The sequence below is a fragment of the Neolamprologus multifasciatus genome, chromosome 10 (genome assembly GCF_963576455.1).
Source record: "Neolamprologus multifasciatus chromosome 10, fNeoMul1.2, whole genome shotgun sequence".
Classification (NCBI taxonomy): Eukaryota; Metazoa; Chordata; class Actinopteri; order Cichliformes; family Cichlidae; genus Neolamprologus; species Neolamprologus multifasciatus.
In genome coordinates this window covers 32396240-32419036 of record NC_140448.1, presented here as the reverse complement: position 1 = coordinate 32419036, position 22797 = coordinate 32396240, and the positions used below count along the sequence as shown (strand labels likewise).

The window sequence follows — 22797 nt, the reverse complement described above, 5'->3', positions numbered from 1 at the left end:
AAAAAATCCTAAAGCTACTGCTCAGGAGGATGGCAAATGATGCTTGCCGCCAGCAACTCAGGGATGCATTTCTCCATAGCGTCCCTCTCGGGCCACAACAGGTTGTACAGGCAACTGCATGGCAGCGGGCACTGGGAAGGAGGTCTATGGCGCAGTCGCATAGTCTATGCGGTGGTCATGACATGGCTTTGAACATGTGGGTAATGCCAATTGAAGGCAGTTAGCCAGACAAAACAAGCATCAACTCTTGATTTTACTGTGGGTCCAGTCAATATGGGGGTTATGCTTTTCCAAAGCACCCAATAGTGAGACATTTCCCCCAGGCCCTGACTAGCTGTTATTATGTGTCAAGAGGAGACACAAGGAGACAGAAGCACCAACCAAATTTCATGAAAGTGAGGGACAAGGGCAGGAGTGTCCCCCCCCCCACACGTTTGAATAACAATCAATAGCAGTAATGACAGCGATGGAGGATCTGTGTGGGACCATTTTGGATTTAGAGCTGCTTATGCTGATTCATAAAAACTCCAAATGTGTGCAAGCACTATACATATTCATTTTAAACAGCCTGTCAGGGAAAAGTCAGAGTACAAGCCATAATGATACTGGAAGGTTTCTTAACTAAAGAAACCCAGCCTTATGCCGTAGTAGAGGACAGAAAAATAAGTTTAAAAAAGTAGACAGTGACATATTATCAAAAGTTTGATAATAAATAGACATATATATTTCTTTTTTAAAATCCACATACATTTTAAGTCATTACATACATTTCCGACTACACATATGGGGCAAAGCCCTACAAAGAAAGAAAGAAAAGTATTTACCATCTATTCATCCACAGATTTAAAAAATAAACTACAAGAGTGAACTCTCATCCTTTATGCTGACTTCCTAATTACCTGGGGGCACCTTAAAAACAGCCAGAGCCGAGCTAACAGCAATATTTTATCACATAATTTACGCTGTGAGTAAGTTAATGTTAATTCTTTTGAAGGTAAACCAAGAATAAAATATCCAGGGTCCTTTTGGATCCAGTTCTTAAAAATATTACTCAGATCTTGAGATATAGAACTCCAAAATCTTTTAATTATTTTGCATTGCCAAAAGTAATGGAAAAATGTACAAGTTTCTTTTTGACATTTGATACAGACACATCAGGTGTAATCTTATGCAGACATTAGGAGTTAGGCAGTGTCGAATTTTGTATTGGGTATCTTGCAAACAGTTGCAAGTAAAAGTAGATCTAGCTATGTTTCCACTCCTGCTCCACATATTGATTATTAAGATCTCTCTCCCATTTATGAATAGCACTCAATGTGCTGCTACTATGAGTATATAGTAAAGAATAAAAGGCAGAAATAAAATGAGTTCTGTCTTTTTGTTTAATAAGAAAAGTCTCCAAATCTTCATATATTCTTTCTGCAGATTGTGAAATTTAACAAAATTAAAAACATGGAGGAAGCCCAAAAAAATTGTCTCTAGGAATATTAAAATTTGAATCCAGTTGCTGAAAGTTCATCGGTGTGTTGTTTAAATACAAATCGCCCTTAGCCCGTTGTTATGCCACATATCAAACAGACTGCGAGACATTCCTAGAACAAAGTCTTTTTTTCTCAATAAAGGAGTCAAAAAAATCTTCTCTGCCCAACCCTTTGTGCATTTCCCTCCAAAACCTTATTGTATTATAAATAACTGGGTTATTGTTAATCTCTGTTTGTAATTTCTTTTTGTCACAGACAACTTGGCCCCAAAGTGAAGAAGGTGAAGCAGACCAAGAGTCAAAAAAAAGACTGAACTTTATACACTTTGTGTTCTGAACATGCACGAAAGGTCTTACAGATGGCAGGGTCATTGTATTTTAGCATAAAAATCATACTCTTTAAAAACATTTTCCTTTTAGTTAACATGAGAGAATGAGTAACTATTGATGTACTTTATGCAGTAACTTTATGAATTTAAAGAAAACAATCTTAATGGGTTTTTTTTTTACCTCACGAAATGAAATGCATTTGGAAATCAACAACTTCTCAACTTTTACTGTACAAGAATCTCACTTAAGATTATCACAATGACATGCCTAATGCCAAATTGCCTTATTCTTTCAGTTTAGGTTCAGTTTCTTACATATACAATACTGAACCAAAACGGTGATATGTGCTGATTTTGTGAACTGTTCCTAATTCACTGTTCCAGTCTGATTTGCCAACATATGCACAGTAGTAAGAACAAAATTGGCTAGTGTGCATGTGTCATAAATGTGAGGGATTTTTCATACAAGCTAATTTTTGCAAGAAAATAAACACATTTATTCACGGGGTAAGAAGGTTTTCATGCTGATATTAGTGAATTATTCCCAATGAGTCTTTTGTCACTGGATTAATTAAAGCTCTCTCTCTCGTTTGCAGTATTGTTTTAATTCAGCTGTATTTTAAACGGCCTGTTTAAGTTCATATAAACATCTCAATCAGATTTAAGTCCAGAGATGGTCTTTTTTGGTTTTAAATGAAAGGTATGGTATAAGTAAGAATACTAAAAATTACTTCCATGCAAAGGTATTCTCTTGGCCTTTAAGATTCATTACATCGGTATAACCGGGTGTTATTGCTGGTTTCATACCATTATGTTCTTTCTTAAATACTAATTATGTATTTAGCTCCAATAAAACTGCACAGTCCTTGTGTCTGTGTTTAACAAAGGATTACCAGCAGATAGCGAATATTTGCTTTTGCCTTTAACGTCATCTAATGTAAATTAAACTTCATGAATGAGACAAAACCACAGATTGGCTTAAGCTTTTATTTGACACAAACACACACACACATTTTGAAATGCTGACTAAAGTTTTATACATTAGTTTCTTACAGCAGTAAAAACATTAACTTCCATCTAATTATGATTAAAATAGCTGTCAGAGATGATCTCCCTTTAGATGTTGAATTTATATAAAAACAAACAGAAACACATTCTGTTTATGATGCCAAAACCTTCTTGGATATGCAAAACTTCAAAAGGGCTTTTTGTAGGTCTTTGGACTGCACACCATAAATAATGGGGTTCAGACTGCCTGGAACAATAGGAAACAGAACAGCAAAGATTTTTCTGTACTCTGTGTACTGAGGGAAGCGATGCAGAGTAATACGTGTCATTCCACTAAGTGTCATAATCAGATAAACAACCAGATGAGTGCTGCAGGTCTTCAACGCTTTACTGTTCAAAGACTTGTTCTTACTGGTCAGACAAACCACTGCAATGCTTGTATAGGAAAGAACTATTGCCCCTATAGAGCCCACATAAACAGCCACAGTGAAAGTGATACCATAGATGTTGTTAATGACCACACTTTCACAGGAAAGTTTAAACAAGGAGGCATTGTCACAGTAGGGGTTTGTGATCAAAGTCCTGCATCGACTCAGTCGTGTGGTCAGACCTAGAAGAATCCCGACCAAAACAAAGGCCACTCCCCAGGCACAAACTGTCAGCTTGATCATCATTTTGTTGGTCATTATGGAAACATAGTGAAAAGGATTACAAATGGCCACATATCTGTCATAGGCCATAATCATGAGAACAGTGTGACTTGTGGTTCCAACCAAGTGCGCAATGTAGGCCTGAACAACACATTGATAATAACTAATGAGGCGCTCAGATGGAGGTCTCATAAGGTCTCTAAGCAAACGGGGCAACACGATAGAGTTTGCAAGAATATCATTCAATGGCAAGTTGCAATAAAGGAGATACATGGGCTGGTGAAGATTCTTGTTCATGAAAATCAAAATAGTAATTCCCACATTTATAATCATTATAAACAGGTAGGAGAAAAACAAGAAAAGAAAGGCAGGGTAGAGAGAATCCTTTGAAGTGTTTAAGCCCTCTAACTGGAGGATGTAGCTGTTGTAGGTGTAGTTCTCCATCATCCTGAAAGAACGAAGCTGTTATTTTACACTTACAGATCTTATGAGATAGTCCATATGATCTTATCAGAAACAATAAAAGTTACAGGAGGAACTTTATAGTAGTGAAAACAATGAGGCTGAGTTATAGAAAAGCTGATGTAAAGCCGTTGGTAGACTAATACATCAACGCACAGCTTGTTTGTCACTGTTCTCCACTGTCTTATAGGCACAGACTCCAAGAGGGTGTCCACATTGCCTCAGATTTTGAATGATGTAATTGCAATTATAACAAGATCAAATGTGTTTTTGGGTTTTTTTTATGAAAACTCAAGCCAATTCCTTTGTTATCAGGGCCCTTACCAATAATCCTCCAATAGAAGGCACACAACACCCACAAGTTACCAAATTAGTAGGAACAAGCATTTTACCATTTCAATTCATTCAGATATCTTTTATTTTGACAAGGAATTTCTTTCCATCTTTTCCTTATGATACACGCAGATAGAGTGCAAAAAGCAGTGCTTCAGAAGAAGTTTCAGCAGTGTTGCATTACTCCCTTTTATTTTAGCAATCTGGTACTGACAGAAATGTAATGACTTTAATTCATATTAATAGAATTGGAGAAGTAAATGTGTAATAGTGACAGCGCATCAAGTTGGCAAAGATCTCATTTATTAAGCCAGGTTTGTCACGGTGGTGGACAGACTCAGGCACAGACTGAGGTAGCACGGTTCAACAACACTTTATTAATCACTCCGGTGCGCTATGTACACGTGAAGGGGGGGGGATGCCAGGGTCCCGGGGATCAATAGGCCGGGGAAACACACTTGCTCCGCTCCTTGTCCAAACACTCCTCACACGAGCAACCCACTCACACTCACGGGGTCCAGGAGTCAAAACGGGCGGGTCCAGATAAACATAGACGAGGGTCTATGTTTATATACGGCAAGCACAGGAACAACTGATTCACAATGAAGCCAGGCAATAGTGATGAGGGTTACTCAATATTCCAGCGACGAATAGCTCAGAGCCCCAGCCTTAAGAAGAGCCAGAGATCAACTGCAATTCACTCGAGATCAGCTGCAGGTGCGTGGGCCAAGAGCAGGAGCCCAATCAGAGCTCTGCCCAGGCAGACAGGTAGGAGAGAGAGAGGGAGAGAGAGAAAAACAACAAACACTTGTGGCCACACTGGGCTGGCCGGGGAGGCACAGGGACCATGACAGTACCGCCCCCCCTCCCTCAACGGGAGCCTCCCGGCGACCCTCCAGGCTTACCTGGGTGCAGGCGGTGGAAGTCCCGGAGCAGACCCCTATCCACGATAACCGACCGGGGCACCCAGGAACGTTCCTCTAGCCCGTAGCCCTCCCAGTCAACCAGGTACTGAAATCCCGACCCCGGCGCCGGGAGTCCATTATGCGCGAGACGGTGTAAACCAGCTGGCCATCCACCAGCTGGGGAGGCGGCGGGGGCCTGGAAGGACGGCACACCGGGCTTGAGACCACTGGCTTGACCTGAGAGACATGGAATACATCATGAATACGCATATTGTGTGGCAGTGCCAATCGGACGGATGCAGGGTTGATTATAGCACTGATTTCAAATGGGCCGATGAAGTTGGGGGAGAGTTTCTTAGATTCGGCACGTAAGGGCACGAATCGAGTGGAGAGCCATACTTTCTGCCCCACCACATATTCAGGGGCGGCTGTCCGGTGGCGATCCGTGAGCGCTTTATTGCGTTCCTTCGTCCGGAGTAAAGCCGCCTGAGTGGCCCGCCAGGCCCTGCGACACCTGTGGAGGTGATGTCGGACAGACGGAACAGTATGCTCACCTTCAACCATGGGAAAAAGAGGTGGTTGGTATCCCAGAGACGCCTCGAAGGGTGACACGCCGGTAGCAGAGGATGTGTGACTGTTGTGAGCATACTCCATCCATGGCAGGTGTTTGCTCCAGATGGCCTGGTTATGAGAGGCGACACAGCGGAGGGCGGCCTCCAACTCTTTGTTGACGCGCTCCGTTTGGCCGTTGCTTTGCGGGTGAAAGCCAGAGGAGAGGCTGACCTTGGCTCCTATGGCAGAGTAGAACTCCTTCCACACCCGCGACGCGAACTGAGGGCCCCGGTCCGACATAATGTCCTCAGGGATGCCATGGAGCCGAAAAACGACTGGTGAGGAGTCGGGCAGTCTCCAAGGCTGTAGGGAGCTTAGGAAGCGCAATGAAATGGGCAGCTTTGGAGAAACGGTCAACAATGGTCAATATTGTAGTGTTACCTGCAGATGGTGGCAGACCAGTGACGAAATCCAGAGAGATGTGGGACCAGGGTCGGCTGGGTGTGGAGAGTGGCTGCAGACGTCCAGATGGGTGTTGATTGGAGTGCTTATTTTGAGCACAAGTAGTGCAGGCGGTTACGTACTCCCGTGAGTCTTTAACGAGGGCGGGCCACCAGAAATACCTGCGCAGGAATGCAGTGGTGCGGTTAACTCCTGGATGGCAGGAAAAACGGGCTGTGTGAGCCCACTGGAGCACTCAGGACCGGACAGCCGCCGGAAGTAACAGTCTATCGGGGGGCCCGTGCCAGGATCAGGGTCGGTTTCTTGTGCCTCCCGGACGGGCTCTTCGATCTCCCACTTAACGGCTCCAATAATACAGGAAGCAGGCAGAACAGATCCAGGGTCGGACTTCTCTCCGACTTGGGCGAATTGCCTGGAAAGAGCGTCTGGTTTAACATTTCGGGAGCCTGGCCTGTAAGTGATTGTGAAATTAAACCGGGTGAAAAACAAAGCCCACCTGATCTGCAGTGAGTTGAGCCGTGTTGCCGAGCGGATGTATTCAAGGTTTTTATGATCAGTCCATACAATAAACGGCTGTGCGGCCCCCTCCAGCCAGTGTTTCCACTGCTCCAGAGCCAGCTTCACGGCCAGAAGTTCGCGGTCTCCGATGTCATAATTTTTCTCGGCTGGGGAAAGACGACGAGAGAAAAAGGCACAGGGCTGGAGCTTACCCTCGAACTGTTGAGAGAGCACGGCCCCTACTCCAGTCTCTGATGCATCCACCTCCACGATGAACTGCAGGGAGAGGTCTGGCTGGCGAAGGATTGGGGCGGTGGCGAACTGTTCCTTGAGGCGAGAGAAGGCTTCCTGAGCTGGCCGGTCCCATTGGGATGGCACCTTGGGTGACGTTAACCTAGTGAGAGGCAGAGCAACTTTACTAAAATCCCTGATGAAACGTCTGTAGAAGTTAGCAAACCCCAGAAAGCGCTGAAGCTGCCGGCGATCGGGTGGTTTGGGCCAGTCCAACACTGCCTGAACTTTTGCCGGGTCAGGTTTCAAATCCCCTCTGGTGATGAAATGCCACTGAATTCATGTGGAAGTCGCATTTCTTTCCTTTAACAAAGAGCCTGTTTTCCAGTAGGCACTGCAGGATCTGCCTTACATGGACCTCATGTTCTGATTTGGAGAAGACGAGAATCTCATCTAAGTAGACAAAAGCACATCGGTTAATAAAGTCTCTGAGAACATCATTAACAAGAGCCTGGAACACGGCCGGGGCGTTGGTCAGGCCGAACGGCATCACAAGGTACTCGAAATGGCCCAGGTGAGTATTGAAGGCTGTTTTCCACTCATCCCCTTCACGGATTCTCACCAGATGGTAGGCGTTGCGCACGTCCAACTTACTGAAGATCGTGGCGCCCTGAAGTAACTCAAAAGCAGAAGAAAGAAGGGGCAGAGGATACTTGTGACGAACAGTGATTTTGTTAAGCCTGCGATAGTCGATGCAGGGGCGAAGGGTCTTGTCCTTCTTAGCAACAAAGAAAAACCCCGCTCCCACAGGGGAGGACGACAGCCGAATGATGCCCGCAGCGAGAGAGTCTGTAATGTAATTCTCCATAGACTCCCTCTCTGGCTGAGAAATGCTTTACAAACGACCAGATGGAAGCGGAGCCCCAGGGAGGAGGTCAATCGCACAGTCATATGGTCTATGAGGGGGAAGCGAACATGTCCCGTCTTTACTAAACACTTCAGCCAAATCATGATAAACACGCGGGACCGAGGTCAAATCCGGAGGCTCGACCGGCTGGTCAGACCCTTGAGATGTGGGTGGAGCAGGTGCAGCTTGGAGACAGTTCATGTAGCAGTCAATGCTCCACCCAGTTACTCTCTCTTTTTTCCAATCAATGTGTGGATTGTGTTGGAACAGCCATGGATAACCCAATACAAGGGGGGTGCGCGGCGCTTGAAACACGAAAAGCTCGATGCGCTCTGAGTGGTTACCCGAGAGAGTAAGAGACAGGGGTTCGGTGATTTGGGTTATGTCCGACAAGCGTTGCCCAGATAGGGCTGTGACAGCAAGTGGATCGGGTAAGGCATGGAGTGTGATGTTTAGCTTTCTCGCCAGACCTGCGTCAATGAAACTCTGCTTAGCACCTGAATCCACTAGTGCTTGAAGAGAGTGGGTAACGTTCTTAATGGTGAGTTTTGCAGGTAACATAAGCCGGGGGAGAGAACTTTGAGTCGTTATATCGCCCACCAGTATTCTCTCAATTGCTGGCAAGCGCGCCCTTTTGCCCGTGCCCGGCATGAAGAGGCAAAATGGCCCTTACGGCCACAATATAAACACTCACCGGCGGCCATATGCCATTGACGTTCTGCGGGCGAGAGCTGCGAACGTCCAAGTTGCATGGGCTCCTCCTCCTCCTCGCCGTGCTCGCGCGCTGCTCCAGCCTCCGGTGAGGCGTCCCTCGGTGGCCGATGCCGAGCGAAGTGACGTTGCGTGCTTCGCCGTGGACGCAGGCGATCGCCTATTCGGATGCATAGGGACATGATCGCATCTAAAGAGGAGGGTAACCCACGCACCATCAGTTCATCTTTAATCTCCTCACTTACACTTACACTTACTCCGAAACAGAGACAAAAAATCATCCTAAGTAATTTCGGGACTAGCGCTCAGCACAGCGTGTGCCTATGTCAGCGCACGATCCCGTAGCAACTGAACAAAATATGAGATCTTACTCCCGTCATTAGAGAAGGCATGAGGCCGCTGGCGAAACTGGAGTGAGCACTGCATAAGAAAATCCGCACACTTCCCTACATCCCCTGAAAACAGCTCAGGTGTGGGGAGATGAAACTCACACACAGCCGGGACTAGAGCCGGTGAGGCAACACTTACTGCGGAGCTTGATGATGCCTGGGCGGGTTCGCTGGTAGGCGAGGGTTTCGGCAATGGAGTGCGCTGAGCGGCTGCTAGTGTTAAGGCAGCGACGTTCTCGCTGAGGCGAACAAGCATGTGCTCATAGCGTTGTAAGATTGCTTCCAGTGTGACCGGGGCGGAGGAAGACAGGGAGGAAGCTGAATCTGCTGAGTCCATGGTGGCTGGAATATTCTGTCACGGTGGTAGACGGACTCAGGCACAGACTGAGGTAGCACGGTTCAACAACACTTTATTAATCACTCCGGTGCGCTATGTACACGTGAAGGGGGGGGGGGGGGGGGGGTGACACCAGGGTCCCGGGGATCAATAATTCAATTCAATTCAATTCAATTTTATTTATATAGCGCCAAATCACAACAAATGTCGCCTCAAGTTGCTTCATAGATACAGAGAAAAGCCCAACAATCATATGACCCCCTATGAGCAAGCACTTTGGCGACAGTGGGAAGGAAAAACTCCCTTTTAACAGGAAGAAACCTCCGGCAGAACCAGGCTCAGGGAGGGGCGGCCATCTGCTGCGACCGGTTGGGGTGAGAAAAGGAAGACAGGATAAAAGACATGCTGTGGAAGAGAGACAGAGATTAATAACAGATACGATTCAATACAGAGAGGTCTGTTAACACATAGTGAGTGAGAAAGGTGACTGGAAAGGAAAAACTCAATGCATCATGGGAATCCCCCGGCAGCCTACATCTATTGCAGCATAACTAAGGGAGGATTCAGGGTCACCTGGTCCAGCCCTAACTATATGCTTTAGCAAAAAGGAAAGTTTTAAGCCTAATCTTAAAAGTAGAGATAGTGTCTGTCTCCCGAATCCAAACTGGAAGCTGGTTCCACAGAAGAGGGGCCTGAAAACTGAAGGCTCTCCCTCCCATTCTACTTTTAAATACTCTAGGAACAACAAGTAGGCCTGCAGAGCGGGAGCGAAGTGCTCTAATAGGGTGATATGGTACTACAAGGTCATTAAGATAAGATGGGGCCTGATTATTTAAGACCTTGTATGTGAGGAGCAGGATTTTGAATTCAATTCTGGATTTAACAGGAAGCCAATGAAGGGAAGCCAAAACAGGAGAAATATGCTCTCTCTTTCTAGTCCCTGTCAGTACTCTTGCTGCAGCATTTTGGATTAACTGAAGGCTTTTCAGTGAGTTTTTTGGACATCCTGATAATAATGAATTGCAGTAGTCCAGCCTGGAAGTAATAAATGCATGAACTAGTTTTTCAGCGTCACTCTGAGACAGGATATTTCTAATTTTAGAGATGTTGCGCAAATGGAAGAACGCAGTCTTACATATTTGTTTAATATGTGCGTTGAAGGACATATCCTGGTCAAAAATGACTCCAAGGTTCCTCACAGTGTTACTGGAGGCCAAGGTAATGCCATCCAGAGTAAGAATCTGGTTAGATACCATATTTCTAAGCTTTTCAGCGCCGAGTACAATGACCTCAGTTTTATCTGAGTTAAGAAGCAGAAAGTTAGTGGCCATCCAAGTCTTTATGTCTTTAAGACATTCCTGCAGTTTAACTAATTAGTGTGTGTTATCTGGCTTCATGGACAGATAGAGCTGGGTGTCATCTGCATAGCAGTGAAAATGTATGCTATGTCTTCTAATGATGCTGCCTAGGGGAAGCATGTATAATGTAAACAGAATTGGTCCTAGCACTGAACCCTGTGGAACTCCATAATTAACCTCAGTGTGTGAAGAGGACTCTCCATTTACATGCACAAATTGGAGTCTATTAGATAGATATGATACAAACCACTGCAGTGCAATACCTGTAATACCTACAGCATGTTCTAATCGCTCTAATAGGATATTATGGTCAACAGTATCGAATGCTGCACTAAGGTCAAGAAGGACAAGCACAGAGATGAGTCCACTGTCAGAGGCCATAAGAAGATCATTTGTAACCTTCACTAAAGCTGTTTCTGTGCTGTGATGAACTCTGAAACCTGACTGAAACTCTTCGAATAAACCATTCCTCTGCAGATGATCTGTTAGCTGTTTGACAACTACTCTTTCAAGGATTTTTGATATGAAAGGAAGGTTGGAGATTGGCCTATAATTAGCTAAGACTGCTGGGTCTAGAGATGGCTTTTTGAGTAAAGGCAGTAAACTGCAGCCACCTTGAAGGCCTGTGGTACATAGCCGATTATTAGAGATAGGTTGATCATATATAAGATCGAAGAATTAATCAATGGCAGGACTTCTTTGAGCAGTTTTGTAGGAATGGGGTCTAAAAGACACGTTGATAGTTTGGAGGAAGTAATTATTGAAGTTAACTCAGAAAGATCGATTGGAGAAAAAGAGTCTAACTCAACATCAATGGAACTAAGAGTAGCTGTAGATAATATTACATCTGTGGGATGATTATTGGTAATTTTTTCTCTAATGATAAAAATTTTATTTGTGAAGAAGTTCATGAAGTCATCACTAGTTAACGTTAAAGGGATGGTTGGCTCAAAAGAGCTCTGACTTTTTGTCAGCCTGGCTACAGTGCTGAAGAGAAACCTGGGGTTGTTCTTATTTCCTTCAATCAGTGATGAGTAATAAGCTGTTCTGGCTTTGCGGAGGGCTTTCTTATAAAGCAACAAACTATTTCTCCAGGCTAAATGATGATCCTCTAAATTTGTGACACGCCATTTCCTCTCCAGATTACGAGTCATCTGCTTTAGGGTACGTGTTTGAGAATTATACCACGGGGTCAGGTACTTCTGATTAGAGACCTTAGTTTTCACTGGAGCTACAGTATCCAGAGTCATACGTAGTGAGGAGGTGAAATTATTAACAAGATAATCGACCTCTGTTGGGGTAGCGTTCAGATAGCTGCTCTGCTCTGTGTTGGTACAGGGCATTGACGATGATAACAGTGGCTGGATTATATTCTTAAACTTAGTTACAGCGCTTTCAGAAAGACATCTACTTTGATAAAGTCCACTCTCCACTGCTGCGTAATCAATTATTGTAAATGTAAATGTTATCAAGAAATGATCAGACAGGAGAGGGTTTTCAGGAAACACTGTTAAATGTTCAGTTTCTATGCCATATGTTAAAACAAGATCTAGAGTGTGATTAAAGTGGTGGGTGGGTTCTTTTACATTTTGAGAGAAACCAATTGAGTCTAACAACAGATTAAATGCCATGTTGAGGCTGTCATTTTTAGCATCAACATGGATGTTAAAATCACCCACAATAATTATTTTATCTGAGCTCAGAACTAAATTAGATATAAAGTCTGAGAAATCAGACAGAAACTCTGTGTAAGGCCCAGGTGGACGATAGATGATAACAAGTAAGACTGGTTTCTGAGTTTCACAGCTGGGGTGGACAATGCTAAGCATCAGGCTTTCAAATGAATTAACAGTCTGTCTTGGTCTTTCATTAATTAATAGACTGGTGTGAAAAATTGCTGCCACACCGCCCCCTCGACCTGTGCTTCGAGACTTCTGGTAGTTAGAATGACTCGGGGGTGTTGATTCATTTAAACTAACATAATCATCCTGCTGCAACCAGGTTTCTGTAAGGCAGAGTAAATCAATTTGTTGATCAATTATTAAGTCATGTACTAACAGAGACTTGGAGGAGAGAGACCTAATATTTAATAATCCACATTTCACTGTTTTACTCTTTCGTTCAGATGTGGATACTGTATTGTTCTTTCTTTGTAAATGTTTAAGTTGTTTGTTGCTGGTTTTTAGTTTGTTTTTTGTCTTTTTGGAAGCAGACACAGTCTCTATGGAGATGGGTTTTTGGGGGGTAGCAGGAGGAGAGAAGCTGCAGAGAGGCGTGTAAGACTGCAACTCTGCTTCCTGGTCCCAACTCTGGATAGTCATGTTTTGAGGGGTTTAATAAATTTGTCGATATTTCTAGAAATGAGAGCTGCTCCATCCAAAGTGGGATGGATGCCATCTCTCCTAACAAGACCAGGTTTCCTCCAAAAGGTTTGCCAATTATCTATGAAGCCCACATCGTTTCTGGGACACCACTCAGACAGCCAGCAATTTAAGGAGAACATGCGGCTAAACATGTCACTCCAGGTCTGATTGGGGAGGGGACCAGAGAAAACTACAGAGTCCGACATTGTTTTGGCAAAGTTGCACACCGATTCAATATTGATTTTAGTGACCTCCGATTGGCGTAACCGGGTGTCATTACTGCCGACGTGAATTATGATTTTATTGAATTTACGTTTACCCTTAGCCAGCAGTTTTAAATTTCCTTCAATGTCGCCTGCTCTGGCCCCTGGAAGACAATTGACTATGGTTGCCGGTGTCTCTAGCTTCACATGTCTGAGAACAGAATCACCAATTACCAGAGTTTGACCCCCAGCGGGTGTGTCACCGAGTGGGGAAAAACGGTTAGACACATGAACGGGTTGGTGGTGTACCTGGGGCTTCTGTTTAGGACTACGCTTCCTCCTCACCGTTACCCAGCCGTCTTTCCCCAGCTGCTTGGGATCTGCCGAGGAACAGCTAGCGGGGCCTACGCTATCTTCGGCTGCACCAGCTACAGGGGCCTGGCTAGCTAAGGGTGAGAGCAGGGTGCAAAGCCGAGTCTCCAGTTCAGTAATCCTGGCCTCCAGAGCTGCAAATATGCTACATTTGTTACAGATATCATTACTGCTAAAGGAGGCCGAGGAGTAACTAAACATCTGACACAATGAGCAAGAAAGTGCAGAAGGGACAGGTGAAGTAGCCATGGTGCTAACGGGTCGGCTACGAGCTAAGCTAGCGAAACAGTACAGAGACAGTGAGTGAATACTTTGGCTATAAATTAGGTAGTGAGTACACAGAAAGTGTGCTTCGGATGAAGCATGTGAAGATTATACTGTGAAAAAAGAATGTATTTAAAAGTTGTTAATTAAACTGCTAAGCAAATAAGCTACTCAGAAACACCACTGTGTTTGAGCAGGAACAGGAAGCGATACTATACCACAGAGCGAGCGAACACCAAGTGACAGCGCCACCGACAGGACAAGAGCAGGTTTATATATATCAATATGCCGGGGAAACACACTTCTTCACACTTGCTCCGCTCCTTGTCCAAACACTCCTCACACGAGCAACCCACTCACACTCACGGGGTCCAGGAGTCAAAACGGGTGGGTCCAGATAAACCTATAAACATAGACGAGGGTAAATTGGCGGCAAGCACGGGAACACCTAATTCACAATGAAGCCAGGCAATACTGACGAGGGTTACTCAATATTCCAGCGACGAATAGTAGTGATGTGACGTTCTGTATCGAGGCTTCGAAGCTTGTGTCGAGTAATTGAGGGGGCGTTTCCGCGATGCATGTATCGAGGCTTGCTTCATTTATGGTAGGAGCTGAAAATGATGACGTCCGAAGCCTCGCTGCCCGGCTGTACCACGTGACTGGTTCATGAAGTGGTTCGAACTTTGCCGCGAGCTATGACAGCGATATAAACCCCTCAAACTTTTTGAGGACTCCCAGCCATTTAGCATTGTGGAGGACAAAGGATTTAAAAGATTTGTTAAATCATTAAATCCTAGCTATCTTCTCCCCACTAAAAAGGTCATAAAAGCAGTGAAAATTTAGTTTTTACAGAATAAAATATGGGCAGAACTGACGCCTCAGTGTGTAGCTGTCCATACCTCAACGTTACAAAAGCAAAACCACTGTCCACACCCCAACCACACCTCACCTCACAGTAAATGATCATTTCCATTTTAAGCATTTCCAAATGATCATTTTCCATACTGCCAGTATAAATATACACAGTATACTGCTATCACTACAATATAGATGTTTTACACACTCCTTTTGTTGTTGACATTTGCAGGCTGTGTGCAAACGGCCACACTCTTCAAATTCATGCCAACTAATATTTTTACGTCCAGTAGGTGTCCTACTAGAGCAAATGAAGCTTCAAGAAGCTTTGCGCTGGGGTGAACCAATTGGATGAAAAGCTTGAGTGCTTCATGAAGCTTCATCTGCCAATCACTAAGGAATAGCTCAGAGCCCCAGCCTTAAGAAGAGCCAGAGATCAACTGCAATTCACTTGAGATCAGCTGCAGGTGCGTGGGCCGAGGGCGGGAGCCCAATCTGAGCTCCGCCCAGGCAAACAGGTAGGAGAGACAGAGGGAGAGAGAGAAAAACAACAAACACTTGTGGCCACACTGGGCTGTCAGTTTAAAAAACATTAATATGTCACTTCAAACTGTTCAAATAACCCTGAAAATTGTCTTTAATATAATGGCAAAACCTTCTTTAACTTAACTTTTGATGTATCTCTTTGGATTGCATACCATAAATGATGGGATTGAGGCTTCCAGGGATGATGTGATACAGGACAGCAACAATTTTTCTGCTCCCTGAGTACTCAGGAAAGCGATGCAGAGTGATTATGGACATACCACTGAACAAAAAAATCAGATATACAACCAGGTGAGTGCTGCAGGTCTTCAAGGCTTTATTGTTCAAGGACTTGTTCTTAGTGGTTAGACACACCACAGTAATCTTAGTATAGGTAAGAACCATGCTACCGATAGAACCTGTGGACAAAAGCACAGTGAAAGTGAGGCCATAGACATTGTTAATGAACACCACTTCACAGGACAGGTTAAACAGTGCAGCATTGTCACAATAGGGGCTGCAACAGAGTTCTGCCTCGGCCAAGTCTCAAGGTCAGACTGAGCAGAATCCCAACCAAAACAAAGGCCACCCCCCAGGCAGAAACTGTCAGCTTCATCAACAGCTTATTTGTCATTACTGCAGCATAACACAGAGGATTACAGATGGTTACATATCTGTCAAAGGCCATTATCATAAGCACTGTGTGAGCTGTGGTACTAAACATATGTGTGGTGAAAGCTTGGACCACACATTCATAATAACTGATGAGGCGCTCAGACGGAGGCCTCAACATGTCTACAAGCAAACGAGGGATCATGATAGAGTTTCCAAATAAATCACCTGGAGACTCTGTTGTCCTGCTGGGAGACTTCAATGCTCACGTGGGTAACCACAGCGAGACCTGGAGGGGCGTGATTGGGAGGAATGGCCTCCCTGATCTGAACCCGTGCTTTGTTATTGGACTTCTGTGCTAATCACAGTTTGGCCATAACGAACACTTCTGTTCTGGACACTCGGGTAAAGAGAGGGGCTGAGCTGTCAACTGATCACCACCTGGTGGTGAGTTGGATCAGGTGGCAGGGGAGGACGCTGGACAGACCTGGTGCACCTAAACGCGTAGTGAGCAGAGGCCCCAGTCCGCGAGATCTTCAACGCACACCTCCGGCAGAGCTTCAACAGCATTCCGAGGGAGACTGGGGACATTGAGTCCGAATGGACCATGTTCAGCGTCTCCATTGCCGAAGCTGCTGCATTGAGCTGCGGCCGCAAGGTGGTTTGGTAATCCCCGAACCAAATGGTGGACACCAGAGGTGAAGAGAGCCACCAGGCTGAAGAAGGAGTCCTATCGGGCTTGGTTAGCCTGTGGGACTCCGGAGGCAGCCGAAGGGTATCGACAGGCCAAGTGGAATGCGGCTCGGGCAGTGGCTGAAGCAAAAACTCGGGTGTGGGAGGAGTTCAGAGAGGCCATGGAAAAAGACTTTCGGACTGCCTCGAAGAGATTCTGGCAAACCGTCAGGCGTCTGAGGAGGGGAAAGCAGTGCTCTACCTGCACTGTGTATAGTGCTGGCGGAGCGCTGCTGACGTCGACTGAGAAAATTGTCAGGCGGTGGAAGGAATACTTCGAGGACCTCCTTAATCCCACTGACACGTCTTCTGAGGAGGAAGCAGAGTCTGGGAATGAGGGGAATGACCCGCTAATTTCCAGGGGCGAGGTCACTGAGGCAGTGACCAGGGGCTCTGCCACCAAGGCAATTCCTTGGTGGCAGAGCCCCTGGTGTTGATGATGTCCGCCCCGAGTTCCTGAAGGCTCTGGACGTTGTAGGCCTGGCCTGGTTGACACGCCTCTGTAATGTTTCGTGGAGATCAGGGGCAGTACCCGTGGACTGGCAGACCGGGGTGGTGGTCCCCATCTTTAAGAAGGGGGACCGGAGGGTGTGTTCCAACTACAGGGGGATCACACTCCTCAGCCTCCCTGGGAAAGTCTATGCCAGGGTGCTGGAAAGGAGAGTTCGTCCGCTAGTCGAACCTCGGATACAGGAGGAACAATGCGGTTTTCGTCCTGGTCGCGGAACACTGGACCAGCTCTTTAACCTCTCGAGGATACTTGAGGGTGCATGGGAGTGTGCCCAACCAGTCTACATGTGTTTTGTGGACTTGGAGAAGGCATTCGACCGTGTCCCTCGGGGTGTCCTGTGGGAGGTGTTGCGGGAGTATGGGGTGTCTGGCCCATTGCTACGGGCCATTTGATCCCTATACAACCGTTGCAAGAGCTTGGTTCGCATTGCCGGCAATAAGTCGGACTCGTTCCCGGTTGGTGATGGGCTCCGCCAGGGCTGCCCTTTGTCACCGGTTCTGTTCATAATTTTTATGGACAGGATTTCTAGGCGCAGCCAAGTGGCGGAGGGCTTTCGCTTTGGTGGCCTCAGAATCTCATCTCTGATTTTTGCGGATGATGTGGTTCTGTTGGCTTCATCAGGTGAGGGCCTCCAGCTCGCACTGGAGCGGTTCGCAGCAGAGTGTGAAGCAGCGGGAATGAGGATCAGCACCTCCAAATCTGAGGCCATGGTTCTCAGCCGGAAAAGGGTGGAGTGCCCACTCCGGGTCGGGGATGAGTTCCTGCCCCAAGTGGAGGAGTTCAAGTATCTCGGGGTCTTGTTCGCGAGTGATGGGAGAAGGGAGCCGGAGATCAACAGACGGATTGGGGCTGCAGCCGCAGTAATGCAGATGCTGCACCGGTCCGTCGTGGTGAAGAGGGAGCTGAGTGTAAAAGCGAAGCTCTCAATTTACCGGTCGATCTACGTCCCTACCCTCACCTGTGGCCACGAGCTGTGGGTAGTGACCGAAAGAACGAGATTGCGGATACAAGCGGCAGAAATGAGCTTCCTCCGAAGGGTGGCTGGCCTCTCCCTTAGAGATAGGGTGAGAAGTTCGGCCATCTGGGAGGGGCTCAGAGCAGAGCCGCTGCTGCTCCACATCGAAAGGAGCCAGCTGAGGTGGTTCGGGCATCCGACAAGGATGCCCCCTGGGCGCCTCCTGGGTGAGGTGTTCCAGGCATGTCCCACCGGGAGGAGGCCCCGGGGCAGACCCAGGACACGCTGGAGAGATTATATCTCTCGGCTGGCCTGGGAACGCCTTGGTGTTCCCCCGGATAAGCTGGAGGAGGTGGCTGGGGAGAGGGAGGTCAAGGCCTCTTTGCTTAGGCTGCTGCCACCGTGACCCGGCCTTGGATAAAGCGGAGGAAGATGGATAGATGGATGACTTTTTGTTTAATAAGAAAAGTCTCCAAATCTTCATATATAGCTGTTTCTGCAGATTGTGAAATTTCAGAATTAACAAAATTACAAACATGGAGGAAGCCCCAAAAAATTGTCTCTAGGAATATTAAAATTTGAATCCAGTTGTTGAAAGTTCATCAGTGTGTTGTTTAAATATAAATCGCCCTTAGCCCGTTGTTTTGCCACATATCAAACAAGTCTTTGTTTCTCAATAAAGGAGTCAAAAAAATCTTCTCTGCCCAACCCTTTGTGCATTTCCCTCCAAAACCTTATTGTATTATAAATAACTGGGTTATTGTTAATCTCTGTTTGTAATTTCTTTTTGTCACAGACAACTAGGCCCCAAAGTGAAGAAGGTGAAGCAGACCAAGAGTCAAAAAAAAGACTGAACTTTATACACTTTGTGTTCTGAACATGCACGAAAGGTCTTACAGATGGCAGGGTCATTGTATTTTAGCATAAAAATCATACTCTTTAAAAACATTTTCCTTTTAGTTAACATGAGAGAATGAGTAACTATTGATGTACTTTATGCAGTAACTTTATGAATTTAAAGAAAACAATCTTAATGGGTTCTTTTTTTACCTCACAAATGAAATGCATTTGGAAATCAACAACTTCTCAACTTTTACTGTACAAGAATCTCACTTAAGATTATCACAATGACATGCCGAATGCCAAATTGCCTTATTCTTTCAGTTTAGGTTCAGTTTCTTACATATACAATACTGAACCAAAACGGTGATATGTGCTGATTTTGTGAACTGTTCCTAATTCACTGTTCCAGTCTGATTTGCCAACATATGCACAGTAGTAAGAACAAAATTGGCTAGTGTGCATGTGTCATAAATGTGAGGGATTTTTCATACAAGCTAATTTTTGCAAGAAAATAAACACATTTATTCACGGGGTAAGAAGGTTTTCATGCTGATATTAGTGAATTATTCCCAATGAGTCTTTTGTCACTGGATTAATTAAAGCTCTCTCTCTCGTTTGCAGTATTGTTTTAATTCAGCTGTATTTTAAACGGCCTGTTTAAGTTCATATAAACATCTCAATCAGATTTAAGTCCAGAGATCGTCTTTTTTGGTTTTAAATGAAAGCTATGGTATAAGTAAGAATACTAAAAATTACTTCCATGCAAAGGTATTCTCTTGGCCTTTAAGATTCATTACATCAGTATAACCGGGTGTTATTGCTGGTTTCATACCATTATGTTCTTTCTTAAATACTAATTATGTATTTAGCTCCAATAAAACTGCACAGTCCTTGTGTCTGTGTTTAACAAAGGATTACCAGCAGATAGTGAATATTTGCTTTTGCCTTTAACGTCATCTAATGTAAATTAAACTTCATGAATGAGACAAAACCACAGATTGGCTTAAGCTTTTATTTTACACAAACACACACATTTTGAAATGCTGACTAAAGTTTTATACATTAGTTTCTTACAGCAGTAAAAACATTAACTTCCATCTAATTATGATTAAAATAGCTGTCAGAGATGATCTCCCTTTAGATGTTGAATTTCTATAAAAACAAACAGAAACGCATTCTGTTTATGATGTCAAAACCTTCTTGGATACGCAAAACTTCAAAAGGGCTTTTTGTAGGTCTTTGGACTGCACACCATAAATAATGGGGTTCAGACTGCCTGGAACAATAGGAAACAGAATAGCCGAGATTTTTCTGTACTCTGTGTACTGAGGGAAGCGATGCAGAGTAATGAGTGTCATTCCACTAAGTGTCATAATCAGATAAACAACCAGATGAGTGCTGCAGGTCTTCAACGCTTTACTGTTCAAAGACTTGTTCTTACTGGTCAGACAAACCACTGCAATGCTTGTATAGGAAAGAACTATTGCCCCTATAGAGCCCACATAAAGAGCCACAGTGAAAGTGATACCATAGATGTTGTTAATGACCACACTTTCACAGGAAAGTTTAAACAATGAGGCATTGTCACAGAAGGAGTTTGTGATCAAAGTCCTGCATCGACTCAGTCGTGTGGTCAGACCTAGAAGAATCCCGACCAAAACAAAGGCCACTCCCCAGGCACAAACTGTCAGCTTGATCATCATTTTGTTGGTCATTATGGAAAGATAGTGAAAAGGATTACAAATGGCCACATATCTGTCATAGGCCATAATCATGAGAATAGTGTGACTTGTGGTTCCAACCAAGTGCGCAATGTAGGCCTGAACAACACATTGATAATAACTAATGAGGCGCTCAGATGGAGGTCTCATAAGGTCTATAAGCAAACGGGGCACCACGATAGAGTTTGCAAGAATATCATTCAATGACAAGTTGCAATAAAGGAGATACATGGGCTGGTGAAGATTCTTGTTCATGAAAATCAAAATAGTAATGCCCACATTTATAATCATTATAAACAGGTAGGAGAAAAACAAGAAAAGAAAGGCAGGGTAGAGAGAATCCTTTGAAGTGTTTAAGCCCTCTATCTGGAGGATGTAGCTGTTGTAGGTGTAGTTCTCCATCATCCTGAAAGAACGAAGCTGTTATTTTACACTTACAGATCTTATGAGATCGTAAGTCCATATTATCTTATCAGAAACAATAAAAGTTACAGAAGGAACTTTATAGTAGTGAAAACAATGAGGCTGAGTTATAGAAAAGCTGATGTAAAGCTGTTGGTAGACTAATACATCAACGCACAGCTTGTTTGTCACTGTTCTCCACTGTCTTATAGGCACAGACTCCCAGAGGGTGTCCACATTGCCTCAGATTTTGAATGATGTAATTGCAATTATAATAAGATCAAAGGTGCTTTGTTTATGAAAACTCAAGGCAGTTCCTTTGTTATCAGGGCCCTTACCAATAATCCTCCAATAGAAGGCACACAACACCCACAAGTTACCAAATTAGTAGGAACAAGCATTTTACCATTTCAATTCATTCAGATATCTTTTATTTTGACAAGAAATTTCTTTCCATCTTTTCCTCATAATACACGCAGATAGAGTGCAAAAAGCAGTGCTTCAGAAGCAGTTTCAGCAGTGTTGAATTACTCCCTTTTATTTTAGCAATCTGGTACTGACAGAAATGTAATGACTTTAATTCATATTAATAGAATTGGAGAAGTAAATTTGTAATAGTGACAGCGGATCGAGTTGGCAAAGATCTCATTTATTAAGCCAGGTTTGTCACGGTGGTGGACGGACTCAGGCACAGACTGAGGTAGCACGGTTCAACAACACTTTATTAATCACTCCGGTGCGCTATGTACACGTGAAGGGGGGGGGGGGGGGACGCCAGGGTACCGGAGATCAATAGGCCGGGGAAACACACTTGCTCCGCTCCTTGTCCAAACACTCCTCACACGAGCAACCCACTCACACTCACGGGGTCCAGGAGTCAAAACGGGCGGGTCCAGATAAACCTATAAACATAGACGAGGGTCTATGTTTATGTTTATATACGGCAAGCACAGGAACAACTGATTCACAATGAAGCCAGGCAATAGTGATGAGGGTTACTCAATATTCCAGCGACGAATAGCTCAGAGCCCCAGCCTTAAGAAGAGCCAGAGATCAACTGCAATTCACTCGAGATCAGCTGCAGGTGCGTGGGCCAAGGGCAGGAGCCCAATCAGAGCTCCGCCCAGGCAGACAGGTAGGAGAGAGAGAGGGAGAGAGAGAAAAACAACAAACACTTGTGGCCACACTGGGCTGGCCGGGGAGGCACAGGGACCATCACAGAACCACCCCCCCTCCCTCAACGGGAGCCTCCCAGCGACCCTCCAGGCTTACCTGGGTGAAGGCGGTGGAAGTCCCGGAGCAGACCCCTATCCACGATAGCCGACCGGGGCACCCAGGAACGTTCCTCTAGCCTGTAGCCCTCCCAGTCAACCAGGTACTGAAATCCCGACCCCGGCGCCGGGAGTCCATGATGCGCGAGACGGTGTAAACCAGCTGTCCATCCACCAGCCGGGGGGGCGGCGGGGGCCTGGAAGGACGGCACACCGGGCTTGAGACCACTGGCTTGACCTGAGAGACATGGAATACATCATAAATACGCATATTGTGTGGCAGTGCCAATCGGACGGATGCAGGGTTGATTATAGCACTGATTTCAAATGGGCCGATGAAGTTGGGGGAGAGTTTCTTAGATTCGGCACGTAAGGGCACGAATCGAGTGGAGAGCCATACTTTCTGCCCCACCACATATTCAGGGGCGGCTGTCCGGTGGCGATCCGCGAGCGCTTTATTGCGTTCCTTCGTCCGGAGTAAAGCCGCCTGAGTGGCCCGCCAGGCCCTGCGACACCTGTGGAGGTGATGTCGGACAGACGGAACAGTATGCTC

At 45.3% G+C, this 22797-nt stretch overlaps 3 protein-coding genes and 1 pseudogene across 3 annotated transcripts in view; all 4 read right to left on the bottom strand.

The window, feature by feature from the left end:
• The window catches only part of LOC146510531 (glutamate receptor 1-like), a 441677-nt gene that overhangs the window by 13385 nt on the left and 405495 nt on the right, over nt 1-22797 (bottom strand). The window lies entirely within an intron of this gene.
• LOC146510564 (olfactory receptor 8G17-like) lies at nt 2600-4140 on the bottom strand. Its single transcript, XM_085174920.1, has one exon. It carries the CDS (start codon nt 3912-3914, stop codon nt 2970-2972), a length of 945 nt encoding a protein of 314 aa, XP_085031046.1. The 5' UTR covers nt 3915-4140; the 3' UTR covers nt 2600-2969.
• Nucleotides 15333-16030, bottom strand: LOC146510563 (olfactory receptor 52N4-like; annotated as a pseudogene).
• On the bottom strand, nt 20032-20976 carry LOC146510562 (olfactory receptor 8G17-like). The gene has a single exon (XM_085174922.1). The coding sequence runs from the start codon at nt 20974-20976 to the stop codon at nt 20032-20034; it is 945 nt and encodes a 314-aa protein (XP_085031048.1).

Bases quoted from the DNA above. Each gene is read 5' to 3' on its own strand.
- LOC146510564 (XM_085174920.1), bottom strand. From the start codon at position 3,914: ATGATGGAGAACTACACCTACAACAGCTACATCCTCCAGTTAGAGGGC.
- LOC146510562 (XM_085174922.1), bottom strand. From the start codon at position 20,976: ATGATGGAGAACTACACCTACAACAGCTACATCCTCCAGATAGAGGGC.